The sequence below is a fragment of the Podarcis cretensis genome, assembly GCF_951804945.1.
Source record: "Podarcis cretensis genome assembly, chromosome: 9".
Taxonomy (NCBI): Eukaryota; Metazoa; Chordata; class Lepidosauria; order Squamata; family Lacertidae; genus Podarcis; species Podarcis cretensis.
In genome coordinates this window covers 11510076-11536279 of record NC_137178.1, presented here as the reverse complement: position 1 = coordinate 11536279, position 26204 = coordinate 11510076, and the positions used below count along the sequence as shown (strand labels likewise).

At 44.6% G+C, this 26204-nt stretch overlaps 1 protein-coding gene across 1 annotated transcript; it reads right to left on the bottom strand.

Annotated features, from left to right (window-relative positions):
* Positions 1-6700: 6700 nt before the first annotated feature.
* MRPL1 (mitochondrial ribosomal protein L1) lies at positions 6701-25527 on the bottom strand. Its single transcript, XM_079991076.1, has 9 exons — positions 25413-25527; positions 22082-22187; positions 20997-21252; positions 20245-20328; positions 18767-18838; positions 15846-15957; positions 13854-13954; positions 11051-11132; positions 6701-7155 (listed from the first exon to the last, which is right to left on the bottom strand). Exons 1-9 carry the CDS (start codon positions 25447-25449, stop codon positions 6989-6991), a joined length of 1017 nt encoding a protein of 338 aa, XP_079847202.1. The 5' UTR covers positions 25450-25527; the 3' UTR covers positions 6701-6988.
* Between the last annotated feature and the right edge of the window lie 677 nt (positions 25528-26204).

Below are 26204 nucleotides of genomic sequence, written 5' to 3'. Positions count from 1 at the left end.
TCAGTTAATGCCTTCTTTTGCAGGTTATCTTTTCTTCATAGGTTTTGTAGGTTAACCTGTCTCCACAGGTATGTGGGCGCTGCTACGATAAGGTCGCTGTTAAAGGGCCGGAAAGGAATTTCCCTGCATTGGCAGGTTTCGCCTTTCCGGTAGCAAAACGTCACAACTTTGGCGGTATCAGGCCTTGGGCGGAATCCTTTAGTCCATCTTCCTCTTTGCGGCGGCGATACCAGGGTTCCCCGTTAAAGGGGTTTTTGAAGGGAGGCTTTGGCCGTACGCCGAAAGGTCGTCATTGCTCTCCCCTGCGGCGGCGTAACGGGGGCGGCTATCTCTGCTTGAACATATGTTCTCCAGAGCCGGCCCATCCCCCCACACACACTGGATAACCCTGATGCTCCCTAGGTCCCCGGCTGGGGACTAGGGAGGGAGAACGCCCAATGCCTGAGCCAAGGTCTACCCACATTTGAAATTTAATAAAGTTGTGGCCAATTTAATCCCATAGCACGTTGTCTAGAGTCGTTATTCCACATGACGGGGGGGACCACTCGGGATCTGGGGACTCTGCCTGTCCACGCAAAACACATTAAAAACAGTTCCATATATAAAACCAGTGTTTTTTTTCTTTAAAAAAATATTAGGGGTACTCTCATTTTCCTATTCATATTGAAATACTGCCCCTCAATGAGGCTAAACTTAGATTCAAAAAATGTTTAGGGGTATGCGTACCCCTGTGTACCCCCAGAAAAAAAGCACTGTATAAAACAATGTGCGCTTCCTCCAGCAGTTTCCTTCAGAGACTACGCAAACACTTAAAAACAAATTCCATGGATAAAAGCAGATTTTAATGTGTGGTCCTCCCTGCTACCGTTTTATTGTTACAATAACCCTGCAAGGTAGCTTAGGCTGAGCATTACTAAGTCAGCATCTGGAGCCTTGAAGACTAGAAATTTTAATTACAAAGGAAATCTGGCGAGAGGGCTGAATTCCGCAGCCAGGATCAAATGATCCACTGTAAACTTGTAGTTGTCCTGGAAACATTGTTCACACTCAACGGCTGCTTTCCTCGGCAGAAGCACCTCCATCCATAGCCACTGGATTAGCTTTAATTATTCTGATAGATGCTAATAAATCACTGTTGTCATCCTCACTTTCATAGCCGCAGTGAATTCTGGCTGCTTAAAGACCCATGAGAGGAAAGGGGTTTGTGCTGTGTGGGGAATGAGCACCCTCTGGTGGCAGCAGTGTTTTATACCTTTATTCCATACCAAAATAAAGGTTTTAAATGACCAAATAATTGGTCATTCCTGGACCAATAATGCAATTGCACAGGGATTTTTTTCCAGTAGGAAATTATATTTGGACACCCAGATTTAGCAAGAAAGCTGTGGCTCTTCAGATCGTGCCAGCGTGCGATGCAATGCTTTTCCGGTTCACCTTGAACAAGTAAACCGCAGTCAAAATGGAGAATGTTGGACTCAAGACTTGGAATGGTTAAATTTGTTGCTCGTTGGTGGGGAAAGCGACTGACCAAACAAAAAAGTGACTAGCAACTAGTGTGATCCTGTGTTGACCCAGCACTTTGGGAAAAAAGCAAAGTCCACGGTAGGGATCCTTAAGAATGAGGTTGTGAGATCACGCCACCGTTTATGATCGTCAGGCGCCTTCCTAGAAGGTGCTTTGGCAATTGTAAAGGTTGCATGAAAGCGCCTCTGGGAAGCTGGACCTGCAGCTGTGGGAAGCAGAGGACAGTGGCATAGCGTGGATTGCTGGTGCCCGGTGCAGGCAAGTTGCCGACGCTGCTGGAGTGTCCTCCCTGGAACCAAATAGGACCCAGGGGAGCCCAGCCAACCAGCTGCCATGTCCCTTGGTGGGCAAATGCCCCTTACGCCTGCAGAGCGGAGCACTAGGTTCACCCCTTGCTCACTTTCTTCCATCTGCATTTGCTTACACTAACTAGGGAGAAGTCTTCAATACGATGCACAACAAGGTTGCTGAGGGACCTGGCATGGAGGGGAGTCCCAAGGACCAGCTGGTGGTTTGTGTAGAGGAGACAGTCCTCTCCCCCTCTTTAGGAAAAGAGAGTGGCACATTCCACCTGGCCCGTCTTCTGCACCCTAAGCTAGCCAGTGGCCTGCAGATGGACACAGCTGTCTCACCGCCAGCACTGATGCAAGATTCAGCTGATGTCAGATTCGGCACACGGAATGGAGGCCACCATCTTGTTTGTTGCCTCAGGCAGCAGAATGACTTGAGCCCGCCCTGCTATCCCGGCAGAAGCTTTTTGAACCTGTTGTGTTGATTGAAAGAGGTAGGGGCGCTCAGTCTTCTGCCCTGAACAGTCACAGAGCAGCCCGCATTCCCCCGGGCACTTGGCCGCCTATCTCCAGGGCAGGGATTTTCAACAGGTCGATCCCCGGGAGGTTGCAGTCGATCGGTGCATTCCTCCCTAAAAAAAGCTCAACAACTGAACCCCTAAAAAGGGGGGTAGATCACTGCCAGATTTTAATGCTGAAAATAGAACGCAGTAGATTGGCCACCCCTCCTCTAGGGCAACAGAGTTCCATTGCTTCTGGTAAGCAGCACTCCTTGTTAGGAAACATTCTTCCAACCAAGTGTGGAAGAGCAGTTCATGTTGCACTGCTCAGCAAACTGGAGCTGCTTCCATAGCAAAGACTACTCAATGGATTGCATCCAGTTGCAGAACCAGACCCTTCAAGGGTTCCTATTTTCCAGGGGCAGTCCCAGATTTACAGAAGCTGTCCTGGTTTGTGATCCCTGAAGGTCCTGCTGTTCCTTAGGACGTCCCTATCTCCACTGGAGAAATGTTGGAGGGTATGGAGTTTTATATGACCACCAAGCCCAGGAGATAAGTAACTATACAACCTTTAGAAGACATCAGCAGGTTTTTTTAAATGTTTAATGTTTTATTATGTTTTTTATATACAGTGGTACCTCTTCTTATGAACTCAATCCGTTTAAGCAGAGTGCCACTACTGCACATGCACGAAGTGCAAAGAGTGCTTCTGCGCATGCGCAAAGTGCACAGATCACTTCTGCACATGTGGCGAACCCGGAAGTTAACACTTCTGGGTTTGCCGCATTCGTAATTTGAAAAGCCGCAACATAAAGCAAACATAACACAAGGTGTATGCTGAAAATTGCCCAGAGTGGCTGAAGCAACCCAATCTGATGTGTGGTTTATACATATTATTATTGTTATTATTGTTACTATTGTGGACTAAAGGTAAAGGGACCCCTGACCATTAGGTCCAGTTGTGGCCAACTCTGGGGTTGCGGCGCTCATCTCGCTTTATTGGCCGAGGGAGCCGGTGTACAGCTTCCAGGTCATGTGGCCAGCATGACGAACCAGAGCAGCGCACGGAAACGCCGTTTACCTTCCCGCCAGAACTTTGACATGCTTTCAAACTGTTAGGTTGGCAGAAGCAGGGACCGAGCAACAGGAGCTCACCCCGTCGCGGGGATTCGAACCACCGACCTTCTGATCAGCAAGTCCTAGGCACTGTGGTTTAACCCACAGCGCCACCCGCATCAAGGACGTCTCTATTTTCATTGAAGAAATGTTGGAGGTTATGCAGAACCCAAGCCCGATCTCCTTTTGACAAAAGTAACATTGACAGCGATAGCTTTTCATCTCGAAATTGGTGTCAATGTAGGAATCACTCTTTCTTTGTAGAATGCCATGTTAACATTTAAAATTTTAAAAAAGATCCTTCCAATTTATACCCTGGATTTAACCCAGCAGGAAAGGCAAAAAACAAACCCAAGCATTTCATCCATGCTGTTCTGAGTGCCACTGTCTACTCATTCATCACAGCCAGGAAATGTAGCAGACTGATTGTAGCTTATCCTGTTGTGAGTATTGACTGATATAGAAAATAGGGGCAATTGGCCTTTGCTGCCCCACAATATCAACATTGACTCTGGAGAAACGTATTGTTGATGCTGCTGTTTAAAAGCAAATGCCGAAGTTTGTTCGCCATAATCCGAGGCCAGAAACAAGATGAATTGCGCAGGTGAGATCAAGCTGGAAAGCTCTTCACGAGAGTGCAGAAACTGCAAGCATCTCAGGCCAAGCTCACCTGGCTAGTTTTCAACTTGTGCTAAAAACTGTGTTTAGGCAAGGCTGCCCAGACATGTAATTTTAACATGTAACTGCTGGCTTTTACTAATTTGGGGGTACGTGGGGGGAGGTCGTTTTTTTAAAAACATCAGTTTTTATTGATATTTTTATTGTCTCTCTCATTTTATGTAAACTACATAGCAGTTTGGTCAATTAAACTGTATATACATCCTGTCAATTATATAAATATTTTGGAAGCAGTTAATGTGTACCTTGTCTCTGTTACTTTGATTGGTTGCTGCAATTTTGTTTCGAAGATGGCATGCGCCTAATAAAAAGGGAATTAAAAGTTTTCCTTCTTCTAAAAGTCTAGGCAACTAATTGTGCATGGGGGCAGCGGCTATAAACTCTTTCCTAGAGATTCTCACCACTTATTGTCCTCTTGGCCCTAGAGTATGGAAGACAATCTTACTCAGCTATGAGTGATCGCCAAAGAGAGGGAAAGAGGTGTCAAATCTTTTTTCAAAGAGGGCCAGATTTGATGAAGTGAAGGGCCGTGACCTTTTTTTTAGGATTGAAGTTGTTGAGCTTTTTTTAGGGTTGAAATAGTTGAGCTTTCTTTAGGATTGATGTTGCTTTTTTAAAAAAGATTTTACCCCAGGAAATAGACTGCCACAGCGCCCGAATTAAACCAACCGGCAGGCCAGATTAGGCCCCTAAAATGGACTTTGGACATGCCTGCCCTAGAGACTTCCAACATTTTTGTAGACAGGTCTTTGATAGTCAAGGTGTTTTTAAACTGGCTACAAGCAATGACAAACCTATACAGCATCTTAAAAAGCAGAGACATCACCTTGCCGACAAAGGTCTGTATTGTAAAAGCTATGGTTTTCCCAGTACAGTGGTACCTCAGTTACATATGCTTCAGGTTACATACGCTTCATGTTACAGACTCTGCTAACCCAGAAATAGTGCTTCAGGTTCAGAACTTTGCTTCAGGATGAGAACAGAAATCGTGCTCTGGCGGCGCAGCGGCAGCATGAGGCCCCATTAGCTAAAGTGGTGCTTCAGGTTAAGAACAGTTTCAGGTTAAATACGGACCTCCAGAATGAATTAAGTACTTAACCCGAGGTACCACTATAGTGATGTATGGAAGTGAGAGCTGGACCATAAAGAAGGCTGGTTGCCGAAGAATTGATGCTTTTGAATTATGGTACTGGAGGAGACTCTTGAGAGTCCCATGGACTGCAAGAAGATCAAACCTATCCATTCTGAAGGAAATCAGCCCTGAGTGCTCACTGGAAGGACAGATCCTGAAGCTGAGGCTCCAATACTTTGGCCACCTCATGAAAGGGGAAGACTACCTGGAAAAGACCCTGATGTTGGGAAAGATGGAGGGCACAAGGAGAAGGGGACGACAGAGGATGAGATGGTTGGACAGTGTTCTCGAAGCTGCCAGCATGAGTTTGACCAAACTGCGGGAGGCAGTGGAAGACAGGAGTGCCTGTCGTGCTCTGGTTCATGGGGTCATGAAGAGTCGGACACGACTAAACGACTAAACAGCATAGACATAGCCAAGATTTATGTTATGGGGGTAGGAGTTATGCTAGGGGGTGGGGCAGAACCAAGGTATATCTGACACAGTCAGTTAATTAAGCATTTTTATTTACTTGATGGGGGGGCAGCTGTCCTTCCCCTGCCCACCCCCACACCGGTTATGCCCATGGCTGTAAATTCATGCTTCATTCTGTATTGTTCCAGCTCTTGAGTAGCTTTTGTTTTTATCTGCTCCTCTACTTTAATATTACATTTTTATCGTTGGTTTTTAAATTGTGTTCTTATTGCTAACCAACCCAAGTACCAAGCATGTGAACCAACTACAGGACTCCTGTTCTACTTGTGGGCTTTCATAGACATCAGGTTGGCCACTGCGAGGACAGGAAGCCAGACCAGATAAGCCTTTGGTTTGATCCAGCACAGATCTTCATATGCTCCTCTGCTTTGTGACAGCGCAATATATATATTTTTTACCTCTGGAACGAGTTCTTGTAAGGATTTAAGAGAACCAGACATGTCAGAGTAGAGGAACCAAGACTGAGAAACTGGTTTGTCCAATGACACCCAATTTGTGGACCTGGGATGGGATCTGAATTCAGGTCTCCAAGTGACTTCAAGATCATGCTGGATCTTAGCAGCTAGCATTGTCCTAGGAATTCATGCAGGATGCAGGATGAGGGCGTTTAGACAGACACTTGCGTGAAATCTGTCATGGTCAATGTGTCAATGTGCCAAGTTAAGAAACAAAAATACAGACCAACTGATGAGGCCACTACGGAAGAATCTAGTGGGGGTTTTTAAAAACAAACAAACATGTATTTGGAATGATGCAATCAATTCTTATGTTGATTACACAAATGACTGGAGTAACAAGGGAAAGGAGTGATTTTACATTCCTTGGCTTGGGGGTCACATAACTCCATACCCTCTAACATTTGGATGTCCTAAAGAAGAGCAGGGCATTCAGGGATCAAATCAGAATCCACAACGGCTTCTGTAAATCTCCTCCAAAGACATACACACACACACACACACACACACACACACACACACACACACAAATTGAACAATGACTGTTCATTTATAGTCAAAGGCAATAGGGCAGTACAACTCCTCATATGAACTGAGAGAGGTGCTGCTATGCAAGACATTTTCATAAAACAATTGGCTCCCCAAATATCGGGTTGGACTCTCAACAAAAACTTTTAAAATACATCTTATTGCCAATTCCTTATGCCCTGACGGGAGAACAGCTGGGAGGTCTTGTAGATTAGGACGCTGTCACAGAGTTGCTTCCGTAAAAGGGTTTTGTACAGAGAGAAGGATAAAGACATGTGTGCAACACTCAAGTTAGCTGGACTTCTGCCTTTCTTCTTCTTCGTCATCATCACTCTCATCGTCTTTCACCTTCTCTTCCACTTTCTCCTTCACAGTTCTTTTGGGGAGAAAGCGCTCGACTTTTAAATCCAAGCTTTCGCTTGTTGAACTGCAAATGCTCAAGTGTGTCACAAACGGGCCTAGAAAAAAAAAGAAAAGGGGGAGGAAAAATCCAGCTTATCACTTTGGTGCTCTTGCTGACAAGCCAAGCAGCATGCGCTGCGAGATCTAGAACACTGATCACACTGTCCTCAAGTTATTAAAAGTGTTGTAGAAAATAGTACAGGGTCAGGCCTAGCCAAAAGTAAAGCACTTTTAAGGCTCTTAAATTTCAGTGTGAGAGATTTAGGAATGTACTAAACTTGCCTATGGAAAATGGACGTCATGTATCTGTTCTCAGCTTGGGCTGAGAAACTTAGCTTTGACCTAAATGCTGTAATGAAATGTGTAAAAATAAAAGTTTGCTGCCGTCAACCGAATTGATATCTGATAGATTGAGCTCTTTCACCTCCACATCTGGCGACAAGAGAAGACCCTGCTTTCATGCTGGGATTGTGAATGTGGCAATCTCCATTACTTCTGTAAACACGGTTATTTACTGTATCTAGTGGCATTGGTTGTTGAGCTGGTGTTGTGGAGCAGCTTAAGAGTGTGAGCTGGAAAGCCCCACAATTTCAAAGCTTAGCTCAAGAGAAAAAGGGAAGCAGCAACAGGAGACACAATTTCTATGGGGCACTGAAAATGGATTAAAAACACATTTGTGTTGGGGCGCAGTGATCAGCAGTCTGAAAAGGAGAGTAACTTGCTCAAATTTTCCATCTGCAACAGGGGTAGCTAACCTCTGAGGCAGGGTGAACATGAGAACAAGATGGGGCCCACAAAAGCCTTTCAAAGTGGCCTGCCAGCCCACAATTTCCTCCCCATAGCAGGTTGGGAGGAAAGCCTCTTCCACACTCCCCATGCAAATTAATGGGAGAGATTGTGCTTACCATTAACTTGCATGGGGAGGTGCACCCACAATAACGGTGAGGATGGGATTATACCCACCCACCCACCAAAAGGCCCTGTTACACCAAGGATCTCTGACTGATGGGAGTTGATAGGCTTCTCCCCCCCCCCACACCAGCTATTTTCAGGGCTGCAACCTCTTGCATCTCTCTATTCCTCCCCCCCACCTTCTGCCCCCACCAAGTTAATGGCATACAGCTCTTGAAGTCTGGCACACCTTGAATGTAGCCCTCAGGATGAAAAAGGTCCAGCACCGAGGGCCTTCTGGCGGTTCCCTCACTGAGAGAAGCCAAGTTACAGGGAACCAGGCAGAGGGCCTTCTCGGTAGTGGCGCCCGCCCTGTGGAACACCCTCCCACCAGATGTCAAAGAGAAGAACAACTACCAGATTTTTAGATGACATCTGAAGGCATGTCTGTTTAGGGAAGCTTTTAATGTTTGATGCGTTACTTTATTTTAATATTGTGTTGGAAGCTGCCCAGAGTGGCTGGGGAAACCCAGCCAGATAGGCGGGGTATAAATAATAAATAAATAATTTATTATTATTATTATTATTATTATTATTACCCCTGAGCTGCAATATGGGGGGAGAAATTCTCACCGGCCTTTCAACGTTATTGCTGTTGGATATTCTCTCTCTGTGTGAGAGAGAATCATTTGTTCCAGAAACAGAGAGGAACAGAGGATAAGTTTCAAGAAGCAGCAGAAGGCCGAGATTGTTTTGTCTATGCAAGGACTTTTTCTGCGAGGACTGTTCTTTGGAAATGCGCAGTGTGACAGGAAGCACTGATAACAACGGTTCTGTGTAACTTGTTGTGAATCTCTTGCTTGCAGTGAGAGAAGCAGAGAGAGTGGGTCTTGGACTTTTGTTAGACTCTGACCACGGCAGAGGTGAATGTCTGTATATATTTGCTACCAATATGCTTCAATGCCTGTCAAGTAAACCTCTATACTCGACTGAATCTTTATGATGTCCATGAGTGTTTATTGCCTACTTTGTGTACCTTCAACCCCGAAGATGCTTCCAAGGAAGGAGATGCACTGAGATGCAACTCTGCTGAGGATAGATCCTGGCACACACAGGCAGTAAAAGTGATGCCAGACCCAATCCTTCTAAATCATCCATCAGAGGTTGATGGATTGATCCAACAATTGCAAATATCCCTGAGATAATGTGCGTGGAGTGCTCTGAGCACTCTTTAAAAGGTAAAGGGACCCCTGACCATTAGGTCCAGTTGTGGCCGACTCTGGGGTTGTGGCGCTCATCTCGCTTTATTGCCCGAGGGAGCTGGCATACAGCTTCCGGGTCATGTGAAAAGCATGACTAAGCCGCTTCTGGCGAACCAGAGCAGCGCTCGGAAACGCCGTTTACCTTCCCGCCGGAGTGGTACCTATTTATCTACTTGACGTGCTTTCGAACTGCTAGATTGGCAGGAGCAGGGACCGAGCAACGGGAGTTCACCCCGTCGCGGGGATTCGAACCACTGACCTTCTGATCAGCAAGTCCTAGGCTCTGTGGTTTAAACCACAGCACCACCCACATGTTAATGTTTATTATGTGACTTCTACTCAAGGAGGTGTAGGGCAGAGAATAGAATGGCTGCCAGTCCCTGCCTGGTTTATCTTTATTCTTGGTGCCTATCCTGTACTACCTGGAGAAGGGCAAAGGAACAGCAGGCAGAAATATCAAGGACAATGGAGTATAGAGGCCCCGTATAAATGTCACACCCAACCATGGGTTTTGTTAGTGCATGAGCTCGGAGCTTGCACCCTCCTTCTCCGTGCACGGCAGGAGGAGACATAACTGTTCATATTTTAGAATAAACTGTTTGTTGTCATGTCTGAACCCGGCAAAAATAGTGGTTTGTTCAAACCACAGTTTCTTAACAGGCCAGGATACCAAACCACCCTCCCTTGATGCACCATGGTTTGAAAAAACCAACGTTTGCCAAGTTCAGATGAACAAAATAATAATAATTGTCATTTCTTCTAAAACACGAACAGAAGCTTTAAATCTCTTTCCTTTGCATGCAAGCGGGAAGAGGACACCAGGCTCCAGCGGATTCCTGGACAGATCAATGCCCCCTGGTTGGTTGCTCCCTCTGAACTGGATCAAAGGCTATGCTGGTTGAAATTTTTAGAGATGCTACTGGGCCCCAGGACCACCCAGCTTTCTCACACGAGGCCAATGAGAAGATATTTGCTAAGGCAGCCAAGTGGAGGTTGCAGCTTTAGTCATTACAGGCAGTGTTGAGGGTGCAAGGGCTGAATGACAACCGTCCAATTAGCATTTATACAGTGTTTCTCGTTTCATCCAGTACAGTGACTTTAAAGTCCCATATTGCAGGTGTGTGCAAGGGCAACCCCCTCTAAATTCATAGCCAAGCTGAGGTTGGGACTGGGGATTCCAGCCTAAAGTGTATGTCCTTAACTGCCAACACCATCTATTTTGAAAAGGACTTCCCTAAGGCAAAACCAAACTGCTTAAATCATAGATGAGTTGGAAGGGACTCTGAGGATCGTTGCAGGAATACGCAGCTGTCCCGTACAGAGACTGAATATATATCAGCACTTGCAAATTTAGGGACATACCCCACCTTAAAATTTTCAGATAATAATTCGTTCTTTTTTTAAAAAAGAGACCAATATCAAAATTTGCACTGGGATTCCATAGGAATCTGCAAAAAGATGGTGCTTGACGTTTCAAAAGCTGCCAGGATTAGGCTGGAGCCAGGAAAACGTGACACACCATTCCAAGAGGATGAGAAAATAGCTTCCAAAAGCTTCCCTCTGAACGGAAAGAAGCAGGCTTACTACTGTTAATGATATCCTTTAAGTACATCTCTCTTGACATAGCGCTGCCTGTTAAGTGTTCCTTATTGCTGGGCTTGTCTGTGTGGGTTTTTAAAAAAATAATAATAAAGTAATTTCCCCTCCTCGATGGTAGAAAGGTGCTCCCTTTATTCATCTGTGTAATATAATTAGCTTTTAGTGTCAATTAAGGGACTAAAAGAGAAGAGCAGCTTACCATAGCTCAAAGGTTTGTATTTACAAACGTCTTTAATAACCGCATCCAGATTGGCAACTATCTGATCATTAGGCATATCCAGCTGAAAGAAGTTAATGCAAAATTAATGAAGCAGAAAACATTAAACGCTCCCGGATTAATAAAAACTGCAGCGGCTGGGGTAAATATTTAATCAGAGTTCTGGGCTTTTGTTTTTTAATAAAAGGGGGGGGGGACATTTTCCTCTCTATTAAAGATGCAAAGTGCCATAAATGCCATTAGCGTCATTAGCTTAAAGATATTCTGCTGTGGAAAAAAAAGATATATTTGTACTCCAACTCAACCACTGTAAAATAGGTGTATATACCCCCTGCTTAGGCAGCCTGCTAATGGGATTGTAAGTCCTCAGATAAAATCAAATCTGTAAGGTTTAATATGCAACAAGCAGCCTGGGAGCCTAGGGAAAACATCATCTCCTTGGGAGTAAAGGTGAAGACAGGAAGGCAAACTGGTCAGACAGAAGCTGTGGTCCGAAGTAAATCAATCTATCAGTCTTAGTTTAAATACGGATTCAGAGAAAATTACATACTGCACAAAGATCAGCCACGGATTGTAAAATTCTCATCTGCAAGCAAAACTGTTTGTGAACATTCCATAGCATCTCATCAACAAAGGGCTGAGGACTGACTTCGAGCATCAGAGGTGCCGAAACCACCAGCCCTCCAGGTTTTGATGAACTGCATCTCCCATCAGCCCCAGCAAGCATGTAGCCAATGGCCTGGAATGACTAGGGTTGTAGTCCCCCACACCTATCCTACACAAATATTGGGGCAGTATTGTTCAGGAAGAGGGTGAGGCTGGCAGTCTGAATTGGCCCTGGGAGACTTTGCAGGGTGGTTTGCAACATGGAAAACACAAAAACCCACAAAGACACTTGAAAAGGTCACAGGTTGTAAGGCTGATTTAGTACAGAAGACTTTCCCAATGTAGAGAAGGGCTTCCCAAATTTGGGTATCCACAGCTGTTTTTTTGGACTACAACTCCCATCATTTCTAGCTAGCAGGACCAGTGGTCAGGGATGATTTGAACTGTAGTTCAAAAAAAACAGCTGGAGACCCAAGTTTGGGAAACACTGATGCAGAGGAAGGGTGAGGGGAGACCAAGAGCGTAAAAAGAGCTCTGCTGGATTGGGAAAAGACCTACCTAGTCCAGCATCCCATTCACACAGTGGCCAATTTGATGCCTATGAGAAACCCGAAAGCAGGAGCCTTTTCCCACTGGTGATTCACAGCAACTGGTATTCAAAGCCTCTGACAGTGGAGTGCCTTTAGGGATTAAATGGGAGGTACGTCATCCTATCCCAGCTACTAAATAAATATTTCTACAAAAAATATGCTTTCCGGTAGGCACATAGGAGAGTTCCCCTGTGCCCTAGGCCACTGAGAAGCAGCAAATAGGGAGAGCAGCTCTCTCTCTTCCCTTATTTCAGACTCACATACGTGGCCACACTGACAATCTCGTCTTGGAAACTCTGAAGACTTTGCCATATAGTTCCAACTACAGTGGAACCTCATGTTACGGACAGGATCTGTTCCGGAGGCCCATCCGCAACATAGAACTAACGCAAGCCTAAGCACTGTGACTGCGCATGAGCACAGCATGATTTAGCACTTCTGCGCATGTGCAAGCAGCAAAACCCGGAAGTAACCGTTTCCGGTACTTCCGGGTTGCCGCAGGACACAACACGAAAACACGTAACCTGAAGCGGACAAAACATGAGGCATGACTGTATATTTCTGGCATTCACCAGATCCACAGGTGGCCAAGTAGATCTGAACACAAAATAGTTTTTAATATACAGAACGTATTTTTGAAACGCAAGCAGCTGACTCTGTCTTCCTGTGAGTGGAAGTGCCTCTTCTAAGCTTACGGGCCACAAAGCACCAGTACACTGTCAAACGAAGTACAGTGGTACCTCAGGTTACATACGCTTCAAGTTACATACGCTTCAGGTTACAGACTCTGCTAACCCAGAAATAGTGCTTCAGGTTAAGAACTTTGCTTCAGGATGAGAACAGAAATCATGCTCCGGCGGCGCAGTGGTAGCAGGAGGCCCCATTAGCTAAAGTGGTGCTTCAGGTTAAGAACAGTTTCAGGTTAAGAACGGACCTCCGGAACGAATTAAATACTTAACCCGAGGTACCACTGTATGCGTCTTGCTCCAGAATTGCTTTTTATTCATGCGTAGCTTTATTAAATTAGAAGGCATATGATTAAAGTCATAAGATTTATTTAACTACGTGACAATCCGATTTTTAGAACACATGGTTTTCTGCCAGGTATTACAACTAGGCCGTTGCTGAATGTCACCTCGACACTGCATTTCAATGCCATTTTGTACAGTATGTTTTACAGAGGCAAATCCACTCAGATAACTGAGTCACCACCCCCCGCTGCCCAGGGGACTATCCCATAATCTGAGAAATACTGACCTATTCAGTATACAGCTTGCTCCGACCCTGGGCTTTTAGGATAGGGCAGGCTAATAATGTATATTATTAAGGGGCTGCTCCTTGCCAACGTGGTGTAAACCTTGCTTTCTGGTGTATTCAGAAAGGAAACCTCTTACGTTAGCAGAGGGTAATGATTTGCAGACTTTTCCCCCTAACTGACTGTCCTGTGGGATGACCCATTTCGAAGTGTTCCTGAAATGCAACGGAGCAACGAAGAACGAAAGCTGTGTACCTGTGCATACTTTCGGTAAATGATTAACAACAGCTTGAATTCGGCCGGACAGGTTGCCAAAATCCCTTGTGAAACTTACCATTCCGATGGGAGTGTGGATGAGGTTACCGTTCTCTACTTCGTATTCGTGGCACACTTTAAAGAACTCGAGCATCTGGAGAATGTCGTAACTGAGAGAACCTGATTCAAAGTGGGGAAAGAGGTGGAGGGAGATGTCAAGACAAATACTGCAGGACAAACAGAGCTGTGTGTCAACAGGCGTTCTTTGGTGAGGCCCAGAAGTGCGTCACACGCCACAGTGGGGACATGTGTGCAGAGTATCATTAGCAAAGGTAAAGCGACCCCTGACCATTAGGTCCAGTCGTGGCTGACTTTGGGGTTGCGGCGCTCATCTCGCTTTATTGGCCGAGGGAGCCGGCGTACAGCTTCCAGGTCATGTGGCAGCATGACTAAGCCGCTTCTGGCGAACCAGAGCAGCGCACGGGAGCGCCATTTACCTTCCCACCAGAGCAGTACCTATTTATCTACTTGCACTATGACATGCTTTCGAACTGCTAGGTTGGCAGGAGCAGGGACCGAGCAACGGGAGCTCACCCCATTGTGGGGATTCGAACCACCGACCTTCTGATCGGCAAGTCCTAGGCTCTGTGGTTTAACCCACAGCACCACCCATGGCCCTTAGAGTATCATTCCCTGGTGCTAAATAAATAATAATAATAATAATAATAATAATAATAATAATAATAATTTATTATTTATACCCCGCCCATCTGGCTGGGCCTCCCCAGCCACTCTGGGTGGCTTCCATAGAAACCAAAAATACACTAAAATATCACACGTTAAAAACTTCCCTGAACAGGGCTGCCTTAAGATGTCTTCTGAATGTCAGGTAGTTGTTTATCGCTTTGACATCTGCTGGAAGGGCGTTCCACAGGGCGGGCGCCACTACCGAGAAGGCCCTCTGCCTGGTTCCCTGTAGCTTTGCTTCTCGCAATGAGGGAACCGCCAGAAGGCCCTTGGCGCTGGACCTCAGCGTCCGGACAGAACGATGGGGGTGGAGACGCTCCTTCAGGTATACTGGACCGAGGCCATTTAGGGCTTTAAAGGTCAGCACCAACACTTTGAATTGTGCTCGGAAACGAATGTGAGGAATGTGAGGAATGTAAAAGAATGTGAGGAATCCTGTCTGCACGGCAAAGCCTTGCTATGGCCAACATTTGCAAGTTGAGCAGGTTCCCAATCTAGGTAACAGGGGGAGGAACTGGCGTTCATGTTTATAATCTGCAAAATATTGAAATGCAGCCCAACAGCTGACCTCCACTTCTTCTCGACTGATCCCTAGAGGACATGGGCTCCACTGAGGAAGGGAGGTATCCTGCGCCCTTGATCCCTTTTACAACCACTCCTTGCTCTGCAGGATTCTCTCAGCACCCTTACGCTACAGCAGCTAATCACCATTAAGGCTTAGGGTTGCATTCAACTAAATCACAGAGTTTCCACACAAGTGCAGTGGAAATTCCCTGTTCCCGCCACGTCTCCTGTGTTAAGCCTTTTGCAGGAAGAGTCCCATGACTCCTCAAAGGCTTAGCAAATGGAGGCCGAGGCCTTTAGGCTTCCAGATCTTGCCGAACTACAACTCCCATGGTTAGGAGTGGTGGGAGTTGCAGTTCTGGAGGGCCACAGATTCCCTGCCCCTGGCCTGGTTCCTGTGCAACAACTGCATATCCGATTGTTGTCGCTGTTACAATTTGTATAATGCCCTTTATCAAAATATCCCAGGGCAGTGTACCACCTTAAACACATTACAGAACATCAATGATAAAAACATGGTAAGAACATAATAAAAAGCATGCTGACAGGTAGCCTAATAAATCAGCCTATCGATGTGGCTTGTGGAACGTCATCGGGTGTGTCTGCAGCTGATTTCACACCTGCTTTATGGGATGTGTTGAATGTTGAAAATACTTCCTACAGAAAAACCCCAGACATAATTACTGGAAAGGAAGGTCTACGTAAGTGTCTACAGTGTTGTAGCCTTACACAGCATGCTCACTAAAATTTTGACCCTCACCATTTCTGGTCCTTGGGAACCTTTGCTTCAGCATCCCCCTTAGAGGAGTAATCTTGGATGACATCGTCGGCACGCCAACATAAAAATCTGCCTTGATTTCACCATCCAAAATCTGGCGGGGAAGAAGAAAAGATTATTATGATTTGTGCTTATGTCCCTTTTAGAAATTAAGTCTAGCAAAAGTAAATACAGTGGTATCTCGGGTTACATTCCTTCAGGTTACATGCGCTTCAGGTTACGGACTCCGCTTATCCAGAAATATTACCTTGGGTTAAGAACTTTGCTTCAGGATGAGAACAGAAATCGTGCTCTGGCGGTGTGGCGGCAGCGGGAGGCCCCATTAGCTAAAGTGGTGCTTCAGGTTAAGAGCAGTTTCAGGTTAAGAATGGACCTCCAGAATGAATTAAGTACTTAACCCGAGGTACCACTGTAATAAAAAACCGAACACCCACTTTGCCTCCTTACTTCCTTGCTAGGCCTAAGAAGAGCAAGGAGCGGAGGGGAGAAGAGATGAACCTGTGCTCCTCCAGGGGATTTCAACTTCCACCAGCCCCAGCCAACATGGGCAATAGTCAGGGATGATGGGAGCTGTGGTCTAGCAACGTGGGATGGGCCACAAGCTTCTCATCCTTGCACAAAGGTAACAAGGACGAAAATGTGGGAGCTGCATCCTCTTTAAAACAAGATAATGATAGCACCAGGCCATGCACAACAGCCCTTTCCCATGCTAGTTCTGTTTAGCTGCTGTGACTTAGATAGACCTACATTTCCTTGCTTGTTTTTTGCTGCTCCTATACCAATGTCCTTCATGAGATGATCTCCCAGTGAGGATTCACTTACCCCTCCCATGAAAGCAATGATGCAAATATATCGCTTCAAGTTCAAAGCTTAGCATCAAGGCCAGAAGTCATAACATTCAGAAGGTGACGATAACTTTTTCAACGGCTACAAACGGCAGCAAGAACGTGTTTCTTATACATAAAGTAGTAAGGGTTTGGTCTACTTAATCAGACACGCAACAAACCCGTGCTGGAGACAAATATTTAATGATTTGCCAAGATGGCAATCTAACATATAAGCTTCAATAATGCTTAGACAATGCTAGTGCAAAAAGAAGGGCATTTATTTTCATTTGAAAGCAGGAGGGCTGCTTTTTCTTTGCTTCTGCATAAATGACCACAATGTTCATGATCATTCTGCAGCTGAGGCAAATATTTACTTTGTGCACTCTCAGTTCTAGGACCAAAAAAAAAAAAGTAAAGTGGAACAGCCTCTATTTTCTGTCTCATAATGTGTAGCTTGTAGGGAATATTACAGTACATTCCCACTCCAACCAGGGACAGCATTTGCTGAAATCCAAAGACAGCAAGTTTCTCCATGTGCAAATTGCAGCACAACTGGATAATAATTTTCAAGACATAACAATATCGTAGCATGTCAAGGTCCTACTCTGGCATGAACCAAAGAGGCTAAAACAATCTGTATATATAAATATTTTAAATTCTATTTTTTTGGTTCGCAGGAGGCATCCTCATTCTGGAAAAACACCCAACCAAGAAATCAAAATGCTGAATCATTTGTTCTAATCTAACCTCTGAAACAGAGAGATGCAACTATTCAGCTGACAACACAGTTTAATAATTGTTTTATTATTATTATTATTTTATGATTAATACTCTGCCCATTGGCCTGAGGTTTCCCTAGCCGCTCTGGGTCGTTTCCAGAACATATAAAAACATGGTAAACAAACGTCAAGCATTAACAACTTCCTAATACAGGGCTTCTAAAAGATATCTTCTAAAAGTTGTATAGTTATTTATCTCCTTGATATCTGCTGGGAGGGCGTTCCACAGGGTGGGTGCCATTGCTGAGTATGTCCTCCGCTTGGTTCCCTTTAACTTCACTCCTCAGAACGCGGGAACCACCAAAAGGCCCTTGGAGGTGGACCTCAGTGTCTGGGCAAATACTGGGTAACTCGTCCTGGCATACATGCATCAATTTGAGCCAATAATTAGAAAATTACAACTATATCTTCATTTCAGTTGGCAGAATCCCTTAAAAGAAACATATGCACATACACACAAAACCCAGAAGAGGTACATTTTTTAAGGGAATTTATAACAGACTTTAAAATTCTGTTCTGCAACAACTTCAGGAGACCCCTGATGCCACTTTATCTCTGCACTTATAAGGAATCTGAAAATATACTTTAGATTCTAACCTTCTGAAGTTGTGGGATCCTGTTTGCCTTCCTAGTACCTCCAGAATTTCAGCAGCCTTGAGTGGCACCACAAACAATGACAAGGGTAGCTATACTGGGGGGGAATGTGATCCCCCCAAAAGGAGCAGGAAGTGACATAATACAGTGGTACCTCAGGTTACATATGCTTCAGGTTACAGACGCTTCAGGTTACAGACTCTGCTAACCCAAAAATAGTACCTTGGGTTAAGAACTTTGCTTCAGGATAAGAACAGAAATCGTGCTCCGGCAGTGCAGCAGCAGCGGGAAGCCCCATTAGCTAAAGTGGTGTCTCAGGTTAAGAACAGTTTCAGGTTAAGAATGGACCTCTGGAACGAATTAAGTTCTTAACCCGAGGTACCACTGTACATGTATCTCAGTAGGTTCTGGCAGTGGACTCTTTTGAAGGGCTGCAACCCGGCTGCTTGTAATAATAATACTAATACTAATAAAACTACTACTACTACTACTACTACTACTACTACTACTAATAATAATAATAATTTTATTTATAGTCTGCCCATCTGAATGGGTTTCCCCAGTGCTAGTATTCTCCCGCAAGACAAGAAACAAATGATCAAAAGTGAGAAAGATTAAAAGAACTGATTTCAGATTACGTAGATGCTTTCTACTTTTCTTTAGGTCTTCTCACAGTACTTAATTAACACCATCTGTTAATTACCGGCTTGATTAATTCAGTCCCTCCTGCAAATGTAGCTCCATTTTCTCTTGCTAGAGCAGCTTGCTCTGCATCCTGTAAGGAAACGAAATTTCAGAATGAAGACAATAGGAGCACTAGTTATTTTCCCATACAGCTGGCATTTCTTCAAGGCTTTCTTAGGCAGGTGAAGGTGCTGCTAGGTAGGAAATGCAGACCCCCTCCCCTCTGGCCAAGTTATAGGTGTGTTTTGACTGGGTGACCCCAATGAGCGCACCAGAAGTTGGATGGGCACAATGGGCGTGGCCATGATCTCTTGAGGTATCAGCTAACCAGTTAGAAATCTTGAGCATGCATTAATGCTTTAAAAAGTGCCTTGGATGGCCAGACAAAGGTCAAGTTAATCGAGCATATTTTGCAGGAATCACAGCACCCAACAAAACCAGGATGATCTGCTGGCTATTTGACAGGTCCACTAGCAGACTGTGGTTTTCCTTCTGCACACACATTAGTCAGAATTTATATTTATACTGCATCTATCCGGTCATTTCTTACTATATGCTGCATTTTGATGAGCTTTGAAGTAAACTAAGAAAAAGAACAACCTAACTGCATTTTGGGACGCGGGTGGCACTATGGGTTAAACCACAGAGCCTAGGACTTGCTGATCAGAATGTCAGCGGTTCGAATCCCCGCAACAGGGTGAGCTCCTTTTGCTCGGTCCCTGCTCCTGCCAACCTAGCAGTTCAAAAGCATGTCAAAGTGCAAGTAGATAAATAGGTACCGCTCCGGCGCGAAGGTTAACAGCATTTCCGTGCGCTGCTCTGGTTCGCCAGAAGCGGCTTAGTCATGCTGGCCACATGACCCAGAAGCTGTACGCCGGCTCCCTCAGCCAATAAAGCGAGATGAGTGCCGCAAGCCCAGAGTCGGTCACAACTGGACCTAATGGCAAGGGGTCCCTTTACCTTTAAGGGGTTATGGATGTGAAGTACTTTGAACATTCTCTGATATCACTTCACCCATTCCAAGATCAAGCTCTGGCTCAAGTGTTCTCAGGAACATCATAATCTAGTTACAGATAGGTAGCCGTGTTGGTCTGCCATAGTCAAAACAAAATAAAAAAATTCCTTCCAGTAGCACCTTAAAGACCAACTAAGTTAGTTCTTGGTATGAGCTTTCGTGTGCATGCACACTTCTTCAGATACACAGTGTATCTGAAGAAGTGTGCATGCACACGAAAGCTCATACCAAGAACTAACTTAGTTGGTCTTTAAGGTGCTACTGGAATGAATTTTTTTATCATAATCTAGAACACACTGTACCAAACACACATCCTGGAGAATAAAATATACATTTAGAAAACCTTCTGGATGTATCCAAAACGGTGAGATATCTGCTAGATTCTGCAAGAGTGGCATCGAGGCCACTGCCTCAAAACACTTGTCTGACTAACCTATACATACAAGCTCAAGGAGGCATTGCAGCAACATGCTGTAACTCACCGCTGTGAATACTACGACCTTATGGATGTCATCTGTGAAATGGTGAGGCAGACGAACCGTGCCAACGAATGGTTCCAAAGGTTTCTGAAAGGTGCCAAAGCAAAAAAGCAAAATTGAAAAGCCTCACATTATTGAATTCAGCAAAATAAATTTACTTAGTTGACAAAGGCAAGTTGATCCAAAATTCAGATATGTGCTCTGTATTACTTTTCACGCGCACAGAAACATTAAGGTTTATAAAAACTATTTAAAATATACATAAAATACACGTTAGTCAATAGTCAACTGTTCAACTAGCTTCTATGAGCCGAAGGAAGCCCCTAAAATATTCCTATAATCCTCTTCAAAGATCATCACCACGAGCCAAACATTCTGCAGTGTGTTGCAGAAAATATCCTGGATGACTAGAGGTTTCCACCTCGTCTTTGCTTCTCCTTCCGTTAGCATTTTTGCATCGATAATTGCATTGACACAAATTTAGAGAAAGGTCTCCCCAGTGGAATGAAGGCCCAGGGCAGAGAGGGGCAGAACTCGCAACTCAGTGCAAGCTTATAAAATACAAGGGAAGATATTTCAGCTAAACATTTTGGAAGCCCTTCTTCAGGCACCATGTCTGAATGAACAACTTCGAAAAATTGCACTGAATGTTTTAAAAAACAAACTAACTTTCAAAGTCCCTGAAATACTGTAATTTCAGTTATAAAGGAAAGTGGCCACTAATACTTGCAAACTATGAGCCTTTTCCAGCGTACCTTCTTCTCCATTGCCATGTCCAGGGTCATATCAATGTATACATGCTGCTTGGGGGAAGTGAAGTCCAGTTGCTGAAACGTCTTCAGCATCTCTAAAGCAACTTCTGCCTCATAAACTGGCCTTTGATAGCACCACGTCAAATAAACATCGTCCTTTGGCTCACTTGGCAAGGGAAATGTGTAAGGGTTCTTTTTTTTCTTGGGCTCTGATTCTGCGGTCTTCTTTTTGGCATCCCTTCTGGGTTTTTTCTCTTTTCTTTAAGGAAATGGAAGTGATAAATGAAACAGCCCAGCTCAATACACTCAATACATAAAAACACAAGTTTCTGGCGGCTGGAAGTTGGAACTAAAACAGGAGAGCTGCCTCAATCTGTGGCAAAACATTTCAAGGTGCCCATGGAGGCTGCTTTGTTTTAGAAAACTGCCTACCAGGTTTTGAACTCACTGTTTTTCCTTCCCCTTGGATACTTTATTTTTAAACTTTCCCCAAGATACAGTGGTGCCCCGCAAGACGAACGCCTCGCAAGACGGAAAACCCGCTAGACGAAAGGGTTTTCCGTTTTGGAGGCGCTTCGCAAAACGAATTTCCCTATGGGCTTGCTTCGCAAGACGAAAATGTCTTGCGAGTTCCTGTGGGTTTTTTCCCCTTTCCCCCCCCTTTTCCTAAGCCGCTAAGCTGCTTATCAGCTGATCTGCTGATAAGCCGCTTAACAGCTGATTGCTAAAAGCCGCTAAACCGCTAATAGCGCTAATCAGCTAAGCTGTCAATGGGCTTGCTTCGCAAGACGAAAAAAACCGCTATACGAAGAGCCTCACAGAACAGATTAATTTCGTCTTGCGAGGCACCACTGTACAAACAAAACAACAATTAAAAGAACAGATATGAAAACAATTCTTAAAAATTAAATGACAAGTATGGGGAGATATTGGGAACCGAGTCCTGCCGCAGAAACAGGCTGCCTTTCTGAACTCAGCTACCAGCGACATGCTTGCCTGAACCTATTCAATGTTGCTATTTATACTTTGATTTCAAGTGTCTTGTCTTTTATTAGTAAGTTTAAAAGAAATAAAAGTTATTTACTTACTTTGCAGCATAGTGTCTATTGGAAATCAGCAAATGGGCAAAACTGGGAAGCACTGCAGAATGCTGACCAATTCTGGGGAAAATACGGCTAGGACAATGAGCTGAAACTGTTTAAAGACGGGGGGCGGGGGGGAGAGAAACCATGCTAATGAGAGCCGGGAATCAGCAAAGCTGCAAATGAAGTTATGTGACAGAACTGGCATTAATAGGCCTTTGCATTTAGTGATTCCAAGGATATATGCTTTCTTACCCTCCTTGCACCGTAAGATCCCACTGCAGGTTATAACAATATAATTACACAATTATAACAACAAATAAAACAGTTCCAAACAAAAGTACAGTATAGATTAAATGTGACACCAAAAGGCCTATGTAAGGTTCAAGACCAAGCACGCTTGAGCTGCCTACGTACTTCTCTCCACCACTAGTTTGGGAAGGAGTGCACACATATTAGTCAGAATTTATATTTATACTGCATCTATCCAGTCATTTCTTACTATATGCTGCATTTTGATGAGCTCTGAAGTAAACTAAGAAAAAGAACAACCTAACTGCATTTTGGGACGCGGGTGGCGCTGTGGGTTAAACCACAGAGCCTAGGACTTGCCGATCAGAATTAATTGTTTCTTAGCCTAAGGATTATAAAAAGCTAGTGAACTATGCTTTCCTTTAGAGTACTGACCCAACATTTTGTGGACAGAAAAGTTCTTACTTCCTGAATTCAAGTTAGTGAAGAAAAGCACAATTTGGGGGATGATGACGATTGACACTGTGGACTATGAGATAAAAGAGTCTAAGTTGTGTTTAGGGACGCGGGTGGCGCTGTGGGTTAAACCACAGAGCCTAGGACTTGCCGATCAGAAGGTCGGCGGTTTGAATCCCCGCGACGGGGTGAGCTCCCGTTGCTTGGTCCCAGCTTCTGCCAACCTCGCAGTTCGAAAGCACGTCAAAGTGCAAGTAGATAAATAGGTACCGCTCCGATGGGAAGGTAAATGGCGTTTCCGTTTTTTGCTCTGGTTTGCCAGAAGCAACTTAGTCATGCTGGCCACATGACCCGGAAGCTGTATGCCGGCTCCCTCGGCCAATAAAGCAAGACGAGCGCCGCAACCCCAGAGTCGGCCACAACTGGACCTAACGGTCAGGGGTCCCTTTACCTTTAACTGCATTTTAAGCTGGTAATATGTACACAGCCTTACTTGGAAGTAAAATTTGTTGAAATCAATGGTTTATGCTTCCAACTAGAGAGATTTCTGGTACAGTTCTCACTTATTTCTCTGGTCTTCACCGCTCCTGACTGCAGATGGGTGCTCACATATCTGAACGTTCATCCATTAAAACATGCCTCCACACAGAAAACGAAATGTCATGTTTGAGGCTAAGTTAGAACACATTCTTCCCTAGTCTTCTTTCTGAAAGGAACTTTTTGTGTAGAGGAGCATTCAGTCTGCTGCCAGAAATTATAAAGCCAAAAGGTTTATTATTTCATTGAGAGTTATGTTAGAATCTAGAGAATAACTGTTTTTACTCCAGTCATCAAAATCCATTTGGCTGCTTAGATAGAATGAGTTGGTCCATCAGTAAGCAAAAAATGTGCTATGATATGGGATGTTTTCCAGGTTAAAGAAGTAACTCTAGCACTAGGGAGCTCAACCCAACTACCTGAGGGGTGGTTACACTGAGTACACCTATTAGGAATATGGCATGTAAAGTGTGGTATTTAACTCATGCACCATTCTAACTCATGTTCGTATTTTAATGAAACTTATTGATGCTAAAGTTATCAGCCCGAGTTCCGGTGTGGGACCCTTCCAAGTTCAATGCAAGTTATGGGCCACCACATATAAAAATCATGATTGATTCACCAACTTTAGTCCTTTTAGGTAAGTGACTAAACACAGTGTGCAGCAATTAACACTACCAGTCATATGGTATAATGCCGCCATAGGGTTCTCAAGAACAAACTACAGTACCTTAATAGTAAAGGTAAAGGGACCCCTGACCATTAGGTTCAGTCATGACCGACTCTGGGGTTGCAGCGCTCATCTCGCTTTATTGGCCGAGGGAGCCGGCGTACAGCTTCCGGGTCATGTGGCCAGCATGACTAAGCCACTTCTGGCGAACCAGAGCAGTGCACGGAAACGCTGTTTACCTTCCCGCCGGAGAGGTACCTATTTATCAACTTGCACTTTGACATGCTTTCAAACTGCTAGGTTAGCAGGAGAAGGAACCGAGCAATGTGAGCTCACCCCATCGCGGGGATTCGAACCACCGACCTCTGATCAGCAAGTCCTAGGCTCTGTGGTTTAACCCGCATCCCACCTTAATAGTACATTCCATTAATTTAGGGAAGAGAAACCAAAACCTGGCTCTGGAAGAAGAAGAAAAATCCCAGCAAAACAAAGAGCATCTCATTACGTATTTTTATGTTGTGAATCACCTTGTGATCAGCAGTATGCAAATTTAATAAATGAAATGAAATGAAAATTCCATTACTATACTGATCCTCACACACGTCTTTCCCTACAAGCCTTTCATAAACTTTTGCATGCTTTAAAGCAGTGTGGCGAACCTTTCTTTTGTTTTCTCTTATTGTAAACCGCTTCGAGGTTGGTTGGTTGGTTTGACAATCGAGCAGTGTATAAATCTGATCAAGTAAAATAAATAAATAAATGCATTCCATTTTAAAAAAACGATTTTCAATCTTGCACATTTCAATAATTTTACAATCATTTTAAACATTTCAAAACCCTCTTTCTGTGGTTCTTTAATTTTATTTTTGAAAGTATTTCCTGCATATCCAAATTACAACGATATTTGCTCATTTGTTCATCTGCTTGAAACATACTGTATACTCTTATAAAACTGCAGGTTGTTTCAATAATCCTGCCAATGTCCTTATCTGTTTACAGCTTATTTGTAAATAAATGCAATCCAAGCCCTTACTGCTGGAAATAAATGATTCTCTGCCGCCTTTTCTGGCAGCCCTGGCAGTGCAATCCTATATACGTCTACTTAGAAGTAAATCCCATTTGAGTTCTCTGGCGTTTTGCTTACAAGTGGAGGAGCAGAGGACTCTGCTAACTACGGCGTCTTCCGTCTTAAAACCTCGCAAAAGGTAGACCGAGCACACACAAAAAACCCCAAACCAACTCAAAAACAAAGCACGTTTTCCAGGACCGGGAAGCGGGGACGCCTCTGTCACCTAAAACCCGCGTGCGCCGAGCTCAATGGGAGCCGGCTCTCGGGAAAAGAGACCCTCGGCCCTAAAATGTTTCGAGGAGGGGCTGGGGGGGGGGACACAGAAAGCAGCCGCCCCACTTCTCCGCTCTCACCTGTCCTCCAGCAGCATCTCATCACGGGCGCCGCCATCTTGCCGGGCGGACGGAGGAAGCCGAAGTGTGCAACGGCAAACCGTCCCCGGTTGCCTCGCGAAGCCGGGCAAGGAAGGTTCCGCCCCTGAGGCGAAGGGATTAAAGTTCCTCTTCTTATTCAATGCATTTATATCCCCACCTTTCTCCCCAAGTGGGGATTCAAGGTGGCTTACAAACATGTAAAGGCACCCATTACAAAAGACAGAGATATAAAGGAGCTTAGTTCAAAGCAATAACCAAAATGCGCCAGGGCACAGAGCAATAATCATGCAGAGGTACCTCGGGTTACATATGCTTCAGGTTATAGACTACTCTAACCCAGAAATAGAGCTTCAGGTTAAGAACTTTGTTTCAGGATGAGTGCTCCGGCAGCGCAGCGGCAGCAAGAGGCCCCATTAGCTAAAGTGGTGCTTCAGGTTAAGAACAGTTTCAGGTTAAGAACAGACCTCCGGAACGAATTAAGTACTTAACCCAAGATACCACTGTATATCCCAGTTGTTGGTGTTTATACTACATTTATTTTAGATTTGCCTTGAGAGAGTCTTTCAACCTCTGTTATTGACCACCAGCATTACGCTTTCCATTTTTAAGTTTAGAATAGAGTAGTTGCATTGGAAGATGATAATCAGGCATCTGCACAACATGACCAGTCCAACAAAGTTGAGGTTGAAGAATCATTGCTTCAACACTGGTGATCTTTGCTTCTTCCAGTACAGTGGCATTAGTCCGCCTGTCTTCCCAAGTGATGCAGAT